At 37.2% G+C, this 19,070-nt stretch overlaps 1 protein-coding gene across 1 annotated transcript in view; it reads right to left on the minus strand.

Annotated features, from left to right (window-relative positions):
• Nucleotides 1-18,455, minus strand: part of BBS7 (Bardet-Biedl syndrome 7) — a gene marked incomplete at its 3' end in the record, with an annotated part of 41,966 nt that extends 23,511 nt beyond the window's left edge. Inside the window, exons 1-7 of the mRNA XM_082653934.1 lie at nt 18,291-18,455; nt 16,620-16,685; nt 13,856-13,918; nt 12,295-12,470; nt 4,811-4,997; nt 2,312-2,384; nt 1,758-1,874 (exon numbers count right to left, since the gene is read on the minus strand). Coding sequence (XP_082510060.1) covers nt 1,758-1,874; nt 2,312-2,384; nt 4,811-4,997; nt 12,295-12,470; nt 13,856-13,918; nt 16,620-16,685; nt 18,291-18,326 — 718 coding nt within the window. The 5' untranslated portion in view covers nt 18,327-18,455. The remainder of the gene's footprint in view (nt 1-1,757; nt 1,875-2,311; nt 2,385-4,810; nt 4,998-12,294; nt 12,471-13,855; nt 13,919-16,619; nt 16,686-18,290) is intronic.
• Nucleotides 18,456-19,070: the final 615 nt, after the last annotated feature.

Raw genomic sequence — 19,070 nt, forward strand, 5'->3', positions numbered from 1 at the left:
TAAAAAATATACCAAGTATGAATGAAAAAATATATATATCAAATCAGAGTAGGAAAAAAACACTAGGGTAAATTAAAACAACTATAGGGCTTCCCTGGTGGCGCGGTGGTTAAGAATCCGCCTGCTGAAGCAGGGGACACGGGTTTGAGCCCTGGGCCAGGAAGATCCCACGTGCCGCGGAGCAACTAAGCCCAGGCGCCACAACTACTGAGCCTCTGCTCTAGAGCCCGCAAGCCACAACTACTGAGCCCATGTGCCACAACTACTGAAGCCCGCGCGCCTAGAGCCCGTGCTCTACAACAAGAGAAGCCACAACGAGAAGCCCATGCACCGCAACAAAGAGTAGTCTCCGCTCGCCACAACTAGAGAAAGCCTGAGCGCAGCAACAAAGACCCAACACAGGCAAATATAAAAAAACAAATAAATAAATAAATAAAAATTTAAAAAAACCAAAACAAAACAACTATAACAATAACTTCCCAATTGAACACCATGCCTCTAATTTTGACCTGCTTCCCTACAAACCCACTCTCCACGGAGTGTTTTTGTTTTAGTTTGGTAAATTAGATCATATCATACCCCCACTTACAATTTTCCAATGACTCCTCACTACAGTTAGATTAAAATTCAAACCCCTTTACCAAGGCTCATGAGGACCTACGTGAGTTGGCCTTATTCTACCTCTGTGACTTCATCTCATGCCATACAAACGTATTTAGCCACACTGGTCTTCCTTCTTCTCCTCAAATGAATCGAGTTTACCTCTGCCTCAAGTCCTCTGCCTTTATTTTTTCCTCTTCCTGGACATTCTTTTCCCCTAAATCTTATACATTGTTAACACGTTTTCTTGTCAATCAGATCTCATGCTGTACTTATAAACAGCCATCCAAACCTACCAAGTCAGATATAAATTCCCCTTAGAAAGGTGTAAATTCCTTAGAAAAAAGGAATATTCCCTGACCCGACTGCACTTCTTTGCCTCATACCAAGTACTCCCAAATTCCAATTAATTCCCTACAGCAAAAAACGAAAAATGGATTTGAGCATAGGTTAATGTTATAGATAGACGTTAGTGCATAAAGCCTATCCACCCCAATTTACTATTAGCATATCTTACTTTAAAAATTATGGCAAAAGTATGATAGACCTGCTAAATAAACAAAGAGTAAATAAACCTGAGGCGGCTCTGTAAATTGCTAAGTCTGCTATACATTATGAATATATAAAACAGAATGAACTATATAATGTAGGTTGACCTATTTATCTATCTATCTATCGAACCCACACCCTTGGAAGTGAAAGCACAGAGTCCTAACCATTGAATCACCAGGAAATTCCCAGTATATTTTATTTAAAAATCACTGAAATTCAGAATCTGAATTACATCAAAAACATACCTCCCAACTTCCCGGGTGGTGCAGTGGTTAAGAATCCGCCTGCCAATGCAGGGGATACGGGTTTGAGCCCTGGTCCAGGAAGATGCCACATGCCACGGAGCAACTAAGCCAATGTGTCACAACTACTAAGCCTGCGCTCTAGAGCCCATGAACCACTACTACTGAGCCCACGTGCCACAACTACTGAAGCGCGTGCACCTAGAGACCGTGCTCCGCAACAAGAGAAGCCACCACAATGAGAAGCCCGCACACCGCAACAAAGAATAGCCCCCGCTCGCCACAACTAGAGAAAGCCCACGTGCAGCAATGAAGACCCAACGCAGCCATAAATAAATAAATAAATAAATAAATAAAAAATACCTCCCCTCTTTTTCTCATTTCGAATTTCCCACTTGTGTATTGGTTTGGATGTAGTGATCTGAATAAGCCCAAGTTTTCCATCTGACGTTCCAAACAAAAGGTCTTCTCCAGAGTCACCTAGTTATATTTAAAGTCAACATATTATATTTACCCCACAACTCACACTATTTCTTTAAAATTGAAATATTTTCAAATGTATTGTCTTTCATGTAAAAATCTCATTTAAAATATTAAATGAGAAGACAGATTTTAATTAATTTACTTAATTTAGAAGGATGGTTATACATTCACAGAATGTATAACCATAAGAGATAAGACCTTTCCTCATCAACTAATTTTAAGATGAGGAAACTAAAAAATTAAAGTTCAGTAACACATTACTGTTAGCAACTGGCAAGTTAGAAGACAATTGTCTCTATTCCAGTTCATGTTCTTCCTACAATTTCCCATTTTCACTTAATATATAGTTAAATGATTAAAAACCCTGAAATATCTAAACTTAAATAACGTAACTCACTCCCTTATTTGATTGTCAAAAATAAAGCCCTGATTACCGCCATTTCCATTGTGTAGGGCTAAAACAGTAGGTGGGCCAGGAACTTCAATTTCATACATCACATCAGATCCCTGAAGGAGAACAAGTATTTTAAAACTAAAACAGAAGACAAATTTAAAATAATATAGGTATTCATAAATAATATCAATATTCATATAAAGAACCCTGGTTAATAAAACTACTGAAAAAAACTAGATTGTGAATATTAACTTCTATTTGTTGGCAATTCTGCACATGTCGACTCATTTTATAATAAAAATATACATATATAAAATATAAAGAGTGAGGAAATAAATATTTCAAATATTCTCCACTTTGTATACTTTTCACTTTAGGTACTTTGTTTGCCTGAAAACTTGACACTGGTAAATTTCCCTATCAAAGCTTTCCATGAACAAGTTGTTTCTTCTGTCCTCTCTAACTCAAGGGCTTTAACTTAGAGCACATTCAAACAGACTCAGAAAACTCTGGCCTTGCCATTGGGTATTTCGGAAACCCACTCTAGTAAGAGGCAGAATGACCTGCTTTTTAGATAAGAAAACAGTTAAATCCTTTTATTTGTCTTTTTCTCAATTTTGTCACTTATAATGCATAGTATTTGCATAATATTTGTGAATAGTATTTGTGAAGCTGTTAAAGAATGAGGTAGAAGTATTAAATTCACATAGAAAAAATATGATAAATCACTCAATAAAAAACATTGGCAAAATTACAGTAAATCTGGTATACCATTATTGTTTAAAATTTTTAAATATATATAGAATATATAAGAGCCATATGCTTTATATTTTATTTAGAAAAACATTAAAAATTCACAGATATCTACATGTAACTATATAAACACAAAAGAATACACATAAAACTGTTTTTTTAAAAAGGCTACCTTTGGGGTAACGGATTGCCTACAAAGACAGAGAGTAGGGGAAAAGTGTGCAGGGCAGAGGAAAGACTTCAACTTTTTACTTTGCACAAATACTTAGTGATTTTTTTTTTTTACAATTAGCATATGGATCTCTTGTTAAACAAAGCAGAATCCTAGAATTCAGCCAGATCAATTTCTAAATGGGTGTGAGCCAACTCGTTAAAAGCCTTATTCAAACAACTCATATTTGAGCATAGGCTAGGGGAGAAATTAATCGTTCACCCCCCTAGAGTGAACCTTGAACATTACTTTAATTCCCCATAGAGAAAAAAAAAAAAGAACTTCATAGAACCACTTGATTTCTTCTATAAAAGGGATGGTGCCGAGACAAGCCATCTAACTATGAAATTCCAAAGAGTGAGATAGCCTTTGGTGGCACAGAATAAACAGCTAGACTTTTTGTTCAACTGCACTATCATCCTAAATTTTGATCCAATTAATCCACTTGTTATATGTTATTTACATCTAAACTTTGTTTTATGGGTGTGTGTGTGTGTGTGTGTGTGTGTGTGTGTGTGTGTGAGAGAGAGAGAGAGAGAGAAAGAGAGAGAGAGAGAGAGAGAGAGAGAAAGAGAAAGAGGGTATGTCTATTTTATTGAAAGTCACTTTCGGAAGTCCCTGCTGGTCCAGTGGTTAGGACTCAGTGCTTTCACTGCTAAGGGTCTGGGTTCAATCCCTGGTCTGGGAACTAAGATCCCGCAAGCCGTGTGGTGCGGCCAAAAAAAAAAAAAAGTCACTTTCAAGAAGATAGTTGTAACTAGTACTACTAATAAGAATGGCCTTAAGTAGTTGTTTTAGCCAATCATGGTTTTTAATAGAAATATAAAGATAGTAGATGCTTTTTCAAATATTTACTGAGTGCTTATTCTGTTCAACATACTGTCATAAATGCTGGGTAAATTCAAATGATACAACCCTGATCTCAACTCTCTCCTGTTAAAGCCTAACACCCTCTCCCCAACCCAGTTTCCTCCTTTAATTTGATTTTTTGGGAGAGGGGAGAGTGATAGAAGAAATAAAAAAAAAAGGTGGGGGGGGGCTTCCCTGGTGGTGCAGTGGTTGAGAGTCCGCCTGCCGATGCAGGGGACACGGGTTCATGCCCCGGTCTGGGAAGATCCCACATGCCACAGAGTGCCTAGGCCCGTGAGCCATGGCCGCTGAGCCTGTGCGTCCGGAGCCTGTGCTCCGCAATGGGAGAGGCCACAACAGTGAGAGGTGAGAGGCCCGCGTACCGCCAAAAAAAAAAAAAAAAAAAAAAGGAAAAGCTAGGAAGGGTTCCCTATAGCAAAGGCATTAGATTCTTATTGTACTAACTCACATATTATGTGTGGGGGGAAAAGTGTCCTTTCTTCCATATATGCCTCTCTAAAAACTTGTCAAAGATTTCTACACATTCGCCTCAAGGAAAAAAAATAAAAGTTTGTTAATTAAAATATAAAAAAATTTTTCAAGATATAATTTTAAGATATTTAAAGTGGTAGTAGTCAGTAAAGTAATTTATCTCAAGTATACACTGTTCGGCAATATTTTTTTACCTAAATTATGAAAAACTATAAAAATGCAAATAACAGCAACCTGTAAAACTCTGAGTACTCTGTCCTGGCAGGCCAACACCGGTACATCACGAAGTACTCTTTCCACTGGAAGGCAGATGACGTCGTTGATTTTGTCTCCAGAAAGGTAATAATGTTGGTCTTTGCAGTCACAATAATGGTTATAGATATAACTTGCACTGAGAAAAAGGTCTGAGCCAGATATGTGCCTGAGAATATTAAAAGTAATTTAAGATATCAATTTAAGATTCAGGAAGCTCCTGAATTATTTTCAGAGATGAAAATAAAAGTTTATTTATATACAGTTTACTATCATTTTATCACAGACTCAGAGGACACTTTTGGTTTGTTTTTGTTCCCCCCACTTAATTTCTAGCCTTTTGGTAAAGCACTGATTTTGAAAACTGAAAATGAGGTTCTACAGGCCTCAGGCGTCTCAAAAATTGAGCTCAGAAAAACTGAAAACAAAGACAAGATAATGGTAATATTCACTGTCTATATCTGAAGACAATTACTATATCAAAAAGTAACTTTTTTGAATGTGTAATATGTGCCAAGCACTGTCCTAAGTGACACATGTATTAGCTCAATCTTCATAACTTTATAAACTAGGGACCATTATTATCCCTTTTTAAGGAGAATAATAAAATGTTAAGTAACTCGCATAAAGGCACGGAACTAGTAGACAGTAGACTGGATTGCAACTCAGTTTTTAACTCTACAGTTAGCTTTCTTACTATCACATTGAATAGAATAAGGCTATCTGAACTGAATCTACTTGAAACTAAATAACAAACAGTGGAAAAAATGACTTCACTAGAATTTTAACTTGAAAAAAGAAATAATAACTTCATTTCAAATTATATTTAACAAAATTTAGATAAATAATCTCAACTATGTTATAATTCTTATAATGAATCAAGTTTCCACTGGGGAGCTAAAATTTTTGGCAAAAATTATACACTAGTATATTATCTTCACTTCTAGATAGCTATCACCATGTGATCATAAAGAGGGTATTTATTTGACGGTTTCACCTATTTTTCCACTTCTCCTCTAAGGTCTATTTAAAAATTTTTTGATACTAAAATTATTCCTTATCCTATAATGATCCTCATTGATTTTCTCTTCTTCAATTATTGTTCAAATGGCTTCACTTTGTGGCTCTGCATATGATTTCAGAAGTTCTCTTAATAGAGGGCAGACAGCAGAAGCAAGAAGAACTACAATTCCACACCCTGTGGAAGGAAAACCTCATACATAGAAAGATAGACAAAATGAAAAGGCAGAGGACTTTGTACCAGATGAAGGAACAAGAAAAACCCCAGAAAAACAACTAAATGGAGTGGAGATAGGCAACCTTCCAGAAAAAGAATTCAGAATAATGATAGTGAAGATGATCCAGGACCTCGGAAAAAGAATGGAGGCAAAGATCGAGAAGATGTAAGAAATGTTTAACAAAAACCTAGAAGGATTAAAGAACAAACAAACAGAGATGAACAATACAATAACTGAAATGAAAAATACACAAGAAGGAATCAATAGCAGAATAACTGAGGCAGAAGAACAGATAAGTAACCTGGAAGACAGAATGGTGGAATTCACTGCTGTGGAACAGAATAAAGAAAAAAGAATGAAAAGAAATGAAGACAGCCTAAGAGACCTCTGGGACAACATTAGACATAACAACATTCGCATTATAGGGGTTCCAGAGGAGAAGAGAGAGAGAAAGGACCAGAGAAAATATTTGAAAAGATTATAGTCGAAAACTTCCCTAACATGGGAAAGGAAATAGCCACCCAATTCCAGGAAGCGCAGAGCGTCCCAGGCAGGATAAACCCAAGGAGAAACATGCTGAGACACATAGTAATCAAATTGGCAAAAACTAAAGACAAAGAAAAATTATTGAAAGCAACAAGGGAAAAATGACAAATAACATACAAGGGAACTCCCATAAGGTTAACAGCTGATTTCTCAGCAGAAACTCTACAGGCCAGAATGGAGTGGCACAATATATTTAAAGAGATGAAAGGGAAGAACCTACAACCCAGATTACTCTACTCGGCAAGGATCTCATTCAGATTCAATGGAGAAATCAAAAGCTTTACAGACAAGCAAAAGCTAATAAGAGAATTCAGAACCACCAAACCAGCTCTACAACAAATGCTAAAAGAACTTCTCTAAGTGGGAAACACATGAGAAGAAAAGGACCTACAAAAACAAACCCATGACAATTAAGAAAATGGTATTAGGAACATACATATCGATAATTACCTTAAACGTGAGTGGATTAAATGCTCCAACCAAAAGACACAGGCTTGCTGAATGGAGACAAAAACAAGACCCATATATGCTGCCTACAAGAGACCCACTTCAGACCTAGGAACACATACAGACAATGTGAGTGGATGGAAAAAGATATTGCATGCAAATGGAAATCAAAAGAATGCTGGAGTAGCAACTTTCATATCAGATAAAATAGACTTTAAAATAAAGAATGTTACAAGAGAAAAGGAAGGACACTACATAATGATCAAGGGATCAATCCAAGAAGATATAACAATTATAAATATATATGCACCCAACATAGGAGCATCTCAATAGATAAGGCAACTGCTAACATCTATAAGAGAGAAAATCGACAGTAACACAATTATAGTAGGGGACTTTAACACCTCACTTACACCAATGGACAGATCATCGAGACAGAAATTTAATAAGGAAATACAAGCTTTAACTGACATAACAGACTAGATATATTTAATTGATTTTTATAGGACATTCTATCCAAAAACAGCAGATTACACTTTCTTCTCAAGTGAACACAGAACATTCTCCAGGATAGATCACATCATGGGTCACAAATCAAGCCTCGGTGAATTTAAGAAAATTGAAATCATAACAAGCATCTTTTCCAACCACAATGCTATGAGATTAGAAGTCAATTACAGGGGAAAAAATGTAAATAACACAAACACATGGAGGCTAAACAATACACTATTTAATAACCAAGAGATCACTGAAGAAATCAAAGAAAAAATCAAAAAATACCTAGAGACAAATGACAAGGAAACATGACAATTCAAAACCTATGAGATGCAGCAAAAGCAGTTCTAAGAGGGAAGTTTATAGCTATACAAGCCTACCTCAAGAAACAAGAAAAATCTCAAATAAACAATCTAACCATAAACCTAAAGGAACTAGAGAAAGAAGAACAAATAAAACCCAAAGTTAGTGGAAGGAAAGAAATCATAAAGATCAGAGCAGAAATAAATGAAATAGAAACAAAAAAACAATAGCAAAGATCAATAAAACTAAAAGCTGGTTCTTTGAGAAGATAAACAAAACTGATAAACCTTTAGCCAGACTCATCAAGATAAAGAGGGAGAGGACTCAAATCAATAAAATTAGAAATGAAAAAGGAGAAGTTACAATGGACACCACAGAAATACAAAGCATCATAGGAGACTACTACAAGCAACTATATGCCAATAAAATGGAAAACCTGGAAGAAATGGACAAATCCTTAGAAAGGTATAACTTTCCAAGACTGAACCAGGAAGAAATAGAAAATATGAACAGAACAATTACAAGTAATGAAATTGAAACTGTGATTAAAAATATTCCAACAAACAAAAGTCCACGACCAGATGTCTTCAGAGGTGAATTCTATCAAACATTTAGAGAAGAGCTAACACCCATCCTTCTCAAACTCTTCCAAAAAATTGCAGAGGAAGGAACACTCTCAAATTCATTCTATGAAGCCACCATCACCCTGATACCAAAACCAGACAAAGATACTAAAAAAAAGAAAATTACAGACCAATATCACTGATGAATACAGTGCAAAAATCGTCAACAAAATACTATCAAACAGAATCCAAAAACACATTAAAAGGATCATACACCATGATCAAGTGGAATTTATCCCAGGGATGCAAGGATTCTTCAATATATGCAAATCAATCAATGTGATACACATTAACAAACTGAAGAAGAAAAAACATATGATCGTCTCAATAGATGCAGAAAAAGCTTTTGACAAAATTCAACACCGACTTATGAAAAAAACTCTCCAGAAAGTGGACAAAGAAGGAACCTACTTCAACATAATAAAGGCCATATATAACAAACCCACAGCCAACATCATTCTCAATGGTGAAAAACTGAAAGCATTTCCTCTAAGATCAGGAACAAGACAAGGATGTCCACTCTTGCCACTATTATTCAACACAGTTTTGGCAGTCATAGTCACGGCAATCAGAGAAGAAAAAGAAATAAAAGGAATACAAATAGGAAAAGAAGTAAAACTGTCACTTTGCAGATGACATGATACTATACATAGAGAATCCTAAAGATGCCACCAGAAAACTACTAGAGCTAATCAATGAATTTGGTAAAGTTGCAGGATACAAAATTGATGCACACAAATCTCTTGCATTCCTATACACTAACAATGAAAGATCAGAAAGAGAAATTAAGGAAACAATCCCATTCACCACTGCAACAAAAAGAATAAAATACCTAGGAATAAAGCTACCTAAGGAGGTAAAAGACCTGTATGCAGAAAACTATAAGAAACTGATGAAAGAAATTAAAGATGCTACAAACAAATGGAGAGATATACCATGTTCATGGATTGGAAGAATCAATATTGTGAAAATGACTATACTAACCAAAGCAATCTACACATTCAATGCAATCACTATCAAATTACCAATGGCATTTTTTACAGAAATAGAACAAAAAAATCTTAAAATTTGTATGGAGACACAAAAGACCCCGAATAGCCAAAGCAGTTCTGAGGGAAAAAAATGGAGCTGGAGGAACCAGACTCCCTGACTTCAGACTATACTACAAAGCTACAGTAATCAAGACAATGTGGTACTGGCACAGAAACAGAAATATAGATCAATGGAACAGGATAGAAAGCCCAGAGATAAACCCACACACCTATGGTCAACTAATCTATGACAAAGGAGGCAAGGATATACAATGGAGAAAAGACAGTCTCTTCAATAAGTGGTGCTGGGAAAAGTGGACAGCTACATGTAAAAGAATGAAATTAGAACACTCCCTAACACCATACACAAAAATAAACTCAAAATGGATTAGAGACCTAAATGTAAGACCGGACACTATAAAACTCTTAGAGGAAAACATAGGAAGAACACTCTTTGACATAAATCCCAGCAAGATCTTTTTTGATCCACCTCCTAGAGTAATGGAAATAAAAATGAAAACAAAAAAATGAAACTTAAAAGCTTTTGCAAAGCAAAGGAAACTACAAACAAGACAAAAAGACAACCCTCAGAATGGGATAAAATATTTGCAAACGAATCAACAGACAAAGGATTAATCTCTAAAATATATAAACAGCTCATGCAGCTCAATATTAAAAGAACAAACAACCCAATTCAAAAATGGGCAGAAGACCTAAATAGACATTTCTCCAAAGAAGACATACAGATTGCCAAAAAACACATGAAACGATGCTCAACATCACTAATTATGAGAGAAATGCAAATCAAAACTACAATGAGGTATCACCTCACACCAGTTAGAATGGGCATCATCAGAAAATCTACAAACAACAAATGCTGGAGAGGGTGTGGAGAAAAGGGAACCCTATTGCACTGTTGGTGGGAATGTAAATTGATACAGCCACTACGAAGCACAGTATGAAGGTTCCTTAAAAAACTAAAAATAGAATTACCATATGACCCAGCAATCGCACTACTGGGCATATACCCAGAGAAAACCATAATTCAAAGAGACGCATGCACCCCAATGTTCATTGCAGCACTATTTACAATAGCCAGGTCATGGAAGCAACCTAAATACCCATCAGCAGATGAATGGATAAAGAAGATGTGGTACATATATACAATGGAATATTACTCAGCCATAAAAAGGAACGAAATTGGATCATTTGTAGAGACGTGAATGAATCTAGAGACTGTCATACAGAGTGTAGTAAGTCAGAAAGACGAAAACAAATATCATATATTAACGCATATATGTGGAACCTAAAAAAATGGTACAGATGAACAGGTCTTCAGGGCAGAAATAGAGACACAGATGTAGAGAACAAACGTTACGGACACCAAGGGGGAAAAGTGGCGGGGGGCTGGTGGTGGTGGGATGAATTGGGAGATTGGGATTGACCTATATACACTAATATGTATCAAATCAATAAATAAGAACCTGCTGTTTAAAATAAATAAATAAAAAGTTCTCTTAATATAATTTTTATCAACTTAATGAAATTCTAAATCTCTTACAAGATTTGAAATTTCATTTTCAAATCCATCTGCATTATAAGCAGGGAAGGATTAATGAGTGGTAATTAATTTTATAAGTGGTCAGTTTTCTTACTGAATATTGTCAAGTTATAATCTTGTTTTCCCATGCAACCTTATCAATGTGGTGATTCAGATAATAAATTTTCAAAAACTGAGTAAAGAACTTTTCCATCCTACCTCTGTCACTCCAGTAAAAACATTTAAGAAACTAGCTAAAGAGACTATTGGCTGGGAAACTCCTTTCTGAATGTGGAGGTATGCTAATAATTAGCTACTTTGGTTTTAGTATTTCACAGTTATCACTGGCCATGTCTATCTAGAAAAGCGTTTCTAGAAATGAATGATATTCTTATTAAGCCACTGAAATTACTTCTACTTGCCACTGTTTAATTCTTATCTAATCTCATCAAACCTAAGTTACAGCCCAGACATCAGGACACATGCTGTGCATTATACAGAATTACACAGGACAGCTATACATTAACAGAACTCTGGATCAGTAGTTTCCAAACCAAGTTCTGACTGCTTATATAACATGGCTGCATAGGATTCAAATGAAAAACTGTTCTTTTCACCCACTCCTAATAATTCTGATTCTGCAGGTATGAGGTAGGACAAGGAATCTATTGTTTAAATCTTCCAAGGGATTCTCCTAAGTAGCAGGTTTGAAGGACAGTGGATAGATAAATTTTAAAGCCTCTTCCAGTTCTCCACGATTCAAAAACTAAAATTTTAATTGCAAAATTTCACATAGCAGGAAGCCATTAAGGAAGCTATTTTTCACTTAGAGTCTTACCTGACTCACCTCAAATTATACCTTTTTGGTAGTCATTAACTTTGATGGCCAGGCTTTTAACAAAATGATGCTACCTCAAAATCAGAACTACCAGAGACAGCAAAGCAACAGGAACCTAAATATCTGGAGATTTCCTTTCACTTCTTTTATACTTTGATCATGAATCATAACAGAACTAACTAGTCAAAAATGAAGCTATAAATACTATAAATGTCTTAAAAAGATAAGATTTCAACACCCAATTGATTTTGTATTGACTCCAGGTCAAATTTAATTTCCGACTAATAAAGTATCTTTAATTATTTCCCAGATAACCTACTAAGATGTGATACTTAATCTGATGTTTGTCACCTATCCAAAATATTGTAAATGGATATGTAAAAATAAAAAAGAGAATAAACATACATAGCTTTAATGCTTTCAGTGAGGTTTGTTTCAAAAGAGAGAAACTGTTTTCCTCTCTTTGTGAAGCCTCTAATTTCAGATCCTGCAGCAATAAAAATTTTCTCCTGGGGCGTGTTAAGAACCCCTCCTAGTTCCAATCTGGCAATCTTCTGCCCAGGTAAAGTCTTGAAGACTGTCTGCAAAAATCATTGAGGAAAAAATTAAGTACACAAATTTATTCCAAGTATTTTCTTTTACCATAAAAAATGCTGTGATTTTAAACTTACAATATATTATAGTTCTAAATAGGAACACCTTTAGATACAAATGTATCCAGTGGCCTTCTGGGTTTTTTGCTAAATATCTTCAAACTTTGCAACGTTTATTCCCACACACATTGCATTTCAGTGACATTATTAAAATCTAAACTCTTGCAACTCACAGTAGGGTTCGCTAAGCAGCAGCACTAGCATCACTTACCTTATTAGAAATGCAGACTCTCAGGCTCAACCCGAGATCTACTGAATGAGAATCTGCATTTTACCAAGATTCCTCAGCTGGTTCCAGTGCACATGTTTCTATACCTTAATCATCTTTTTAAAACTAATCTCTCCTGGTTCCCTTACAATTTTATAAATTTTAGTAGTATAAATTAAGGACTGTAGAATTTACTGAAAACCTGAGCATATAACTTCATATCTCTCTATTTAATTGGAAACATTTGCATCCTTAGTTTATTCCTCGTTATTTTCTATATTATTATTGGCATCAGTTTCTTCCCTTCACCGCCAATGACTTATACACAGAGAATAAAATATCTGGAAGGATGTATGAACAATGGAAACACTGAGTTTCTGATAGTTTTTACCCTCTTCATCTTTTTGCAAATTTCATATAATGTAGAATGAATATAAGAGTTCACATCTCAGACCCATCACTTGTAAACTATGATCTGGGAATAGGATGACATAAAACTCACTTCCTTGGTTAGGCTATATTAAGTGGCAAAGGTGATGTGACGGTCACGTCCATGTTACCCTGTTATATAAGACTCCATCTTAGCAGACTGGACAGATTTCCCTGTTGGCCTGAAGAAGCAGTTCACCATGTTGTGCGAGGGCCTGGGAGAAGAGCGCATGGCAAGGAATTGTGGTGGGCCTCAGGACGCTGAAAGCAGGCCCTGGCTTACGGACAGCAATAAAGTGGGGACCTCAGTCCAACAACAGTAAAGAACTGAATTCTTCCAACAACTACCTGGGCTTGGAACAGGACCCTGAGCTCCAGAAAGAAATAGAGCCTGGCTGCACATGTGTTGCAGCCACGTGAGGTCTCGAGCTTGGACTCCTGCCCAGTGAGATAATAAGTGTGTTTTGTTTTAAGCCCCTAAATTTGAGGTAACTTATTACACAGCATAAAAAACTAATATATCACCCTAGGCTGTCAAAGATGTTTTACAAATGGCTAGCAAATGACTCTCATGCTGCCTGTAATCTCATACTTCATATGACTACTTCCCTCAACCTATTTTTCATTATGCTTTAGAAAAAATTTTAATGTAGGAGTATTCAAAAGGTACACATACCACTGCTTCTCCCTTCTTCATGCCAAAGCACATAACTACTCCATCATGATCTCCAACAACCACCTGTAACAGATTGAAGAGAATATAAAATTACTGTTATTATGCCCTACTAACTTATATGGGGAAAACAAGATTCTCAATATATAAATTATGGTTTTAAAAGTAGAGACCAGAAAATCTAGTAAAGACATCCCCACAAAAAATATCCACCAAAGAATTGTAAGAAAGGGCCAAAGAGAAGGCTATGAAGCGTTGTTATGGAAGTAGCTGGCTTTCTGTTCTGTTCCTACAAGGTAAACAGAACAAGAAAATAGAGACAGAAATGACAAGGAGGCAATTTTCTTTCCTTTAACTGGAGCATAAGAACATTTTAAGATTAACTTTTAAAACATTATCAGGCACTTCCCTGGTGGCGCAGTGGTTAAGAGTCAGCCTGCGAATGCAGGGGACATGGGTTCGAGCCCTGGTCCGGGAAGATCCCACATGCCACAGAGCAGCTAAGCCCGTGCGCCACAACTACTGAGCATGAGCTCTAGAGCCCGCAAGCCACAACTACTGAGCCTGAGTGTCACAACTACTGAAGCTTGCGCACCTAGAGCCCATGCTCCGCAACAAGAGAAGCCACCGCAATGAGAAGCCCGCACACCGCTGCGAAGAGTAGCCTCTGCTCACCGCAACTAGAGAAAGCCCACACGCAGCAACAAAGACCCAATGTAGCCAAAAATAAATAAATAAATTCATATATTAAAAAAAATTTATCAAAATGAGGTTGTGACAGACCTATCTGATATTTTTTAAACTTTTTACTTTTTATTTTTATTGACGTATAGCTGATTTACCTAATTAAATTTAAAAGCTTTCCGGGCTTCCCTGGTGGCGCAGTGGTTGAGAGTCCGCCTGCCGATGCAGGGGACGCGGGTTCGTGCCCCGGTCCGGGAGGGTCCCACATGCCGCGGAGTGGCTGGGCCCGTGAGCCATGGACGCTGAGCCTGCGCGTCCGGAGCCTGTGCTCCGCAGCGGGAGAGGCCCGCGTACCGCAAAAAAAAAAAAAAGAAAAAAAAAATTCAAAAGCTTTTGCAAAGCAATGGAAACCATCAAAAAAACGAAAAGACAATCTATCGAATGGGAGAAAATATTTGCAAATAATAAGACCAATAAGGGGTTAATATCCAAAATATGTAAGCAGCTCATACAACTTAACATAAAAAAAAAAACAACCTGATTAAAAAATGGGCAGAAGTCCTGAACAGACATTTTTCCAAAGAGGAAATGCAGACGGCCAACAGGCACATGAAAAGATGCTCAACACCGCTAATCATCAGGGAAATGCAAATCAAAACCACAATGAGATATCACCTCACACCAGTCAGAATGGCTATCATCAAAAAGAACACAAATAACAAATGTTGGCAAGGATGTGCAGAAAAGGGAAACCCTCGTACACTGTTGGTGGGAATGAAAATTGGTGCAGCCACAGTGGAGAACAGTACGGAGGTTCCTCAAACAACTAAAAATAGAACTACCATATGACCCAGCAATGCCACTCCTGGGTATATATCCAAAAAATCCCAAAAACATGAATTCGAAAAGGTACATGCACCTTAATGCTCACAGCAGCATTATTTACAATTGCCAAGATATGGAAGGAACCTAAGTGTCCATCAACAGATGATGGATAAAGAATACTACTCAGCCATAAAAAAGAATGAAATTTTGCCTTTTGCAACAACATGGATGGACTTGGAGGGCATTATGCTAAGTGAAATAAGTCAGACAGAGAATGACAAACTGTATGATAACATTTGTATGTAGACTCTAAAAAATACAACAAACTAGTGAATATTTTTAAAAAAGTAGCAGACTCACAGATATAGAAAACAAACTACCAGTGGTTACCAGTGGGGAGAGGGAAGGTGGGGCAACACAGGAGTAGGGGATTAAGAGATACAAACTACTATGTATAAAATAAGCTAAAAGGATATATAGTATAACACAGGGAATATAGCCAATATTTTATAATAACTAAATGGAATATAACCTTGAAAATTATGAATCACTATATTGTACACCTGTAACTTATATAATATTGTACACCAACTATATTTCAATAAAAAATAAATAAAATGATCTTTTTAAAAAGTGTAAAAGAGTCCTGAGACCAAAAAGTTTGAGAAGTGTTGCTCTAGTTGAGTGAATACAATAAATGACAACCAAAAATCTGTTGATTTATCCTGATAAAATGTTAATATATAGGAATACTATATTTATTTTGCAGCTATTAAAATATCCTACTAGTCTACCAAGAAACTGTAATTGTCTTATGGAAATCACAGGATTAATATTTCTATAAAAATAATCAATATTGTTAGTTAAATGTAAAGATTAATATCAATATATTTAATTACTCTTAAAAATATGATAAAGTTTTTAAAAAGCATTTTCTCTACAGTCTATTGTGTTTTTTATTTCTTTTTTCATATACACAATCTGGTACACACAGGGTAAATTATTACCAGAAAAATGGAATATGGTTTTCAAGTAGTTTGCTTATACTATTTACTAATTGTACATAATAATTATAATGTCCAAGAAACTTACTGTCTATAAATGTCCCTTGGTATTCTAATCTCTGTTCAAATGAAAAGAAATTTATTTCCATTTTAGCCTTGGAATTAAAAAAAAAACTTATCAATAATGAAGGAAATGTAAACTTCTCCTCTGTCAGAGCTGAAGAGATATGGAGAAATCAGTATATCTACGTTACCTTTTGTGTGGCTCTATATCTTGAAGCAGGAAGTAGCTTCATAGTCTTCTGAGAGGTCACTCCCACCTAAGGAAACACATCAGCTGCCTGGTGAGTGATTTCTGATACACTAATTTGAAGTTATTAAATCAGAGATTAAAAGGACCAGCAGATTCTAATCATAGTAAGCCTCAGGTTTTTTTTATTGCAATTAATTAGTGATATGAAATAATTATTATCAGCAATGAACTTATTTTCTAATGAAATATACTACAAAAGTCAGAATACAGGAAACAATCAAAAATAGTAAAATTTATGCTATAAAGTCAAGTCAAAAATAATAACGTGGCATTACTGGCAAGACACTTCACACCAAAAAAATATTTCTATAAGCCTTCTTTTACAACTTCATACAGTTGTTAAAGTGTGTTTGTAATTTAAAATCTTTGGTAATAGATTATTATTGAAAATGCAACATAAAAGATTTTAGCTAAAATACCACCATGCTGATGAAGATTATTTTACAAAAGTTACAGAAGATGGAAACAGCATGGTTTGCTCAGCAGGGCACTGTCACTAGTGGTGCATGGTTAGGGGAGGAGAATGGGACCAAAGAGAGAGAAACTGGTGGAAACAACAGACAATGCAAGAATTTACATATAGTATAGGTCTATCCTTTAATTCTGTATTCTAGGGGGTAGTATTAAAGTTTAATCTGTTTAGATTCGTATTTTTGAAACATCAATCTAGCAATGATATGAAGGATGTCTTGGAGGGAGGTAAGCTGGAGGCTAGGAGCTATTTCAATTATCCAAGCAAGAGAAGATGAGGACTGAACTAGGGGTAACAGAGATGGAGGGAGCAAATGGGACAGATTCGTGAGATATTTAGGAGATAAAAGCAGCAAAATGTGGTGACCAGATGGATAGGGAAGATATTAAGGTGGAAGTACCTAGCATGACTCTCAAGGAAAGTGACAGGACAAACATCTGTACCATTAGCCAAAATAGGATTACTGAAAAAGGAGATGGAGAAGGAGAGAAAGTCTAGGGCTGAAATATTGAGAGGCAGGGTGGTGTACCAGAAAGAACACCAGCTCTGGAGTCAGAGGCTTTGTTTCAAATAGGAACTCCATCCTTTCCGCTATCGTGTAAATCACCTTCTCTGAGCCCCTTGATCCTCATGTACCTACTTTAGGAATTTTTATGAGGATTAAATATATGTACGTGTGTTAATATCTGAGAATAAACTAGACGGTCGAAAACGGCTGTCATTGCTTTTATTATGATCTGGCTCGTGGGGTCCGGCTCACAGTAAGAAACAAGTGTCTGGCGCTCGGCAGAAGGGACTGGGTACAGATGGAGATCAGGGAGTTAGAAGCTGCAGCCGGGGAGGAGGAGAAGGGCCCCGGGGAGGAATCCGGGAGCGCATCAGGACATTCGGAGCATCTTCAGGACCTGGCAGACGCCAGCACCGCGGAGGCGCGTGCTCCCTCTTTCCAAGTCCTCGTGGACCGTCACCAACAAGCCGGAGTTGCCCGTGAGCAAGGTGTCTGGCGGGTGGCACCCAGATCCGCTCCTGTGCCGCCGCGTCGCCGCCGAGACACCCCAACAGACGCCAGTGGAAGGATCGAATCCTCTCAGGGAGCGCAGCTCACCCCGCGCAGCGACCGCCCCAACCCCTCAGGTTTACCTGTAAATAATCCGCTCGGTTTAAATTCAGATCCATGACGGAGGCACGGACGCGCTGGGCAGCGCCAGGCCAGGCCAGGTAGGATAGAGGCTGCGGGACCCCTGGCCTCCGAAGGGAAAAAGCCTGCTTCCCCACTGAGGGCCAACGCCAGCTACTAAGGGCTCAGTGGGGGATGCAAAGGCGGAGCGTCAGGGCAGCGGCGTCCTGCGTGACGTCCGTACGTTCCTGCGAGAGGGCCCCGGAAGGAAACGAAGCCCCACCCCCACTCCCGACAGACCGCCCACTGACTTAACCCGCTCCAATGAGAGGCGGAGAGGAACGGAGGGCGAGCTCCAGGAGACCTGGGAAGGGTGGTTTCCAGGGAGACCGGAGACGCAGTCTTGGCTATGCCTCCGCCACCGCCTTGAGCCCCAAGTCTTAAGTCTTTTCTGTGTAGAGCCTTGACTTGAAGCCCTGGTAGATTCTGACCTGTTTCACCGCCACTAGAAAGGATCCCTGAAAGAATTAGGTTTCACCTCCATAAGAGTTAGCTTACAGCAGCATAGGAGTTCTCAAACTTTTGGCCCTAGGACCCCTTTACAAAACTCTAATAACAATTGAGGACCCCAAAGACCTTTTGGTTATATGAATTATCTATTGATATTTACCATATTAGAAATTAGAACTAAGTTTCTAAAAAATATATTGAAAAAAATGAACTCATTATATAAATATTTTAATGAAAAATAACTATTTCCAAAATAAAGAAAAGTAAAAAGACTGGCTTTGTTTGCAAATCTA

Source organism: Grampus griseus (genome assembly GCF_964374135.1).
Source record: "Grampus griseus genome assembly, chromosome: 4".
Taxonomy (NCBI): Eukaryota; Metazoa; Chordata; class Mammalia; order Artiodactyla; family Delphinidae; genus Grampus; species Grampus griseus.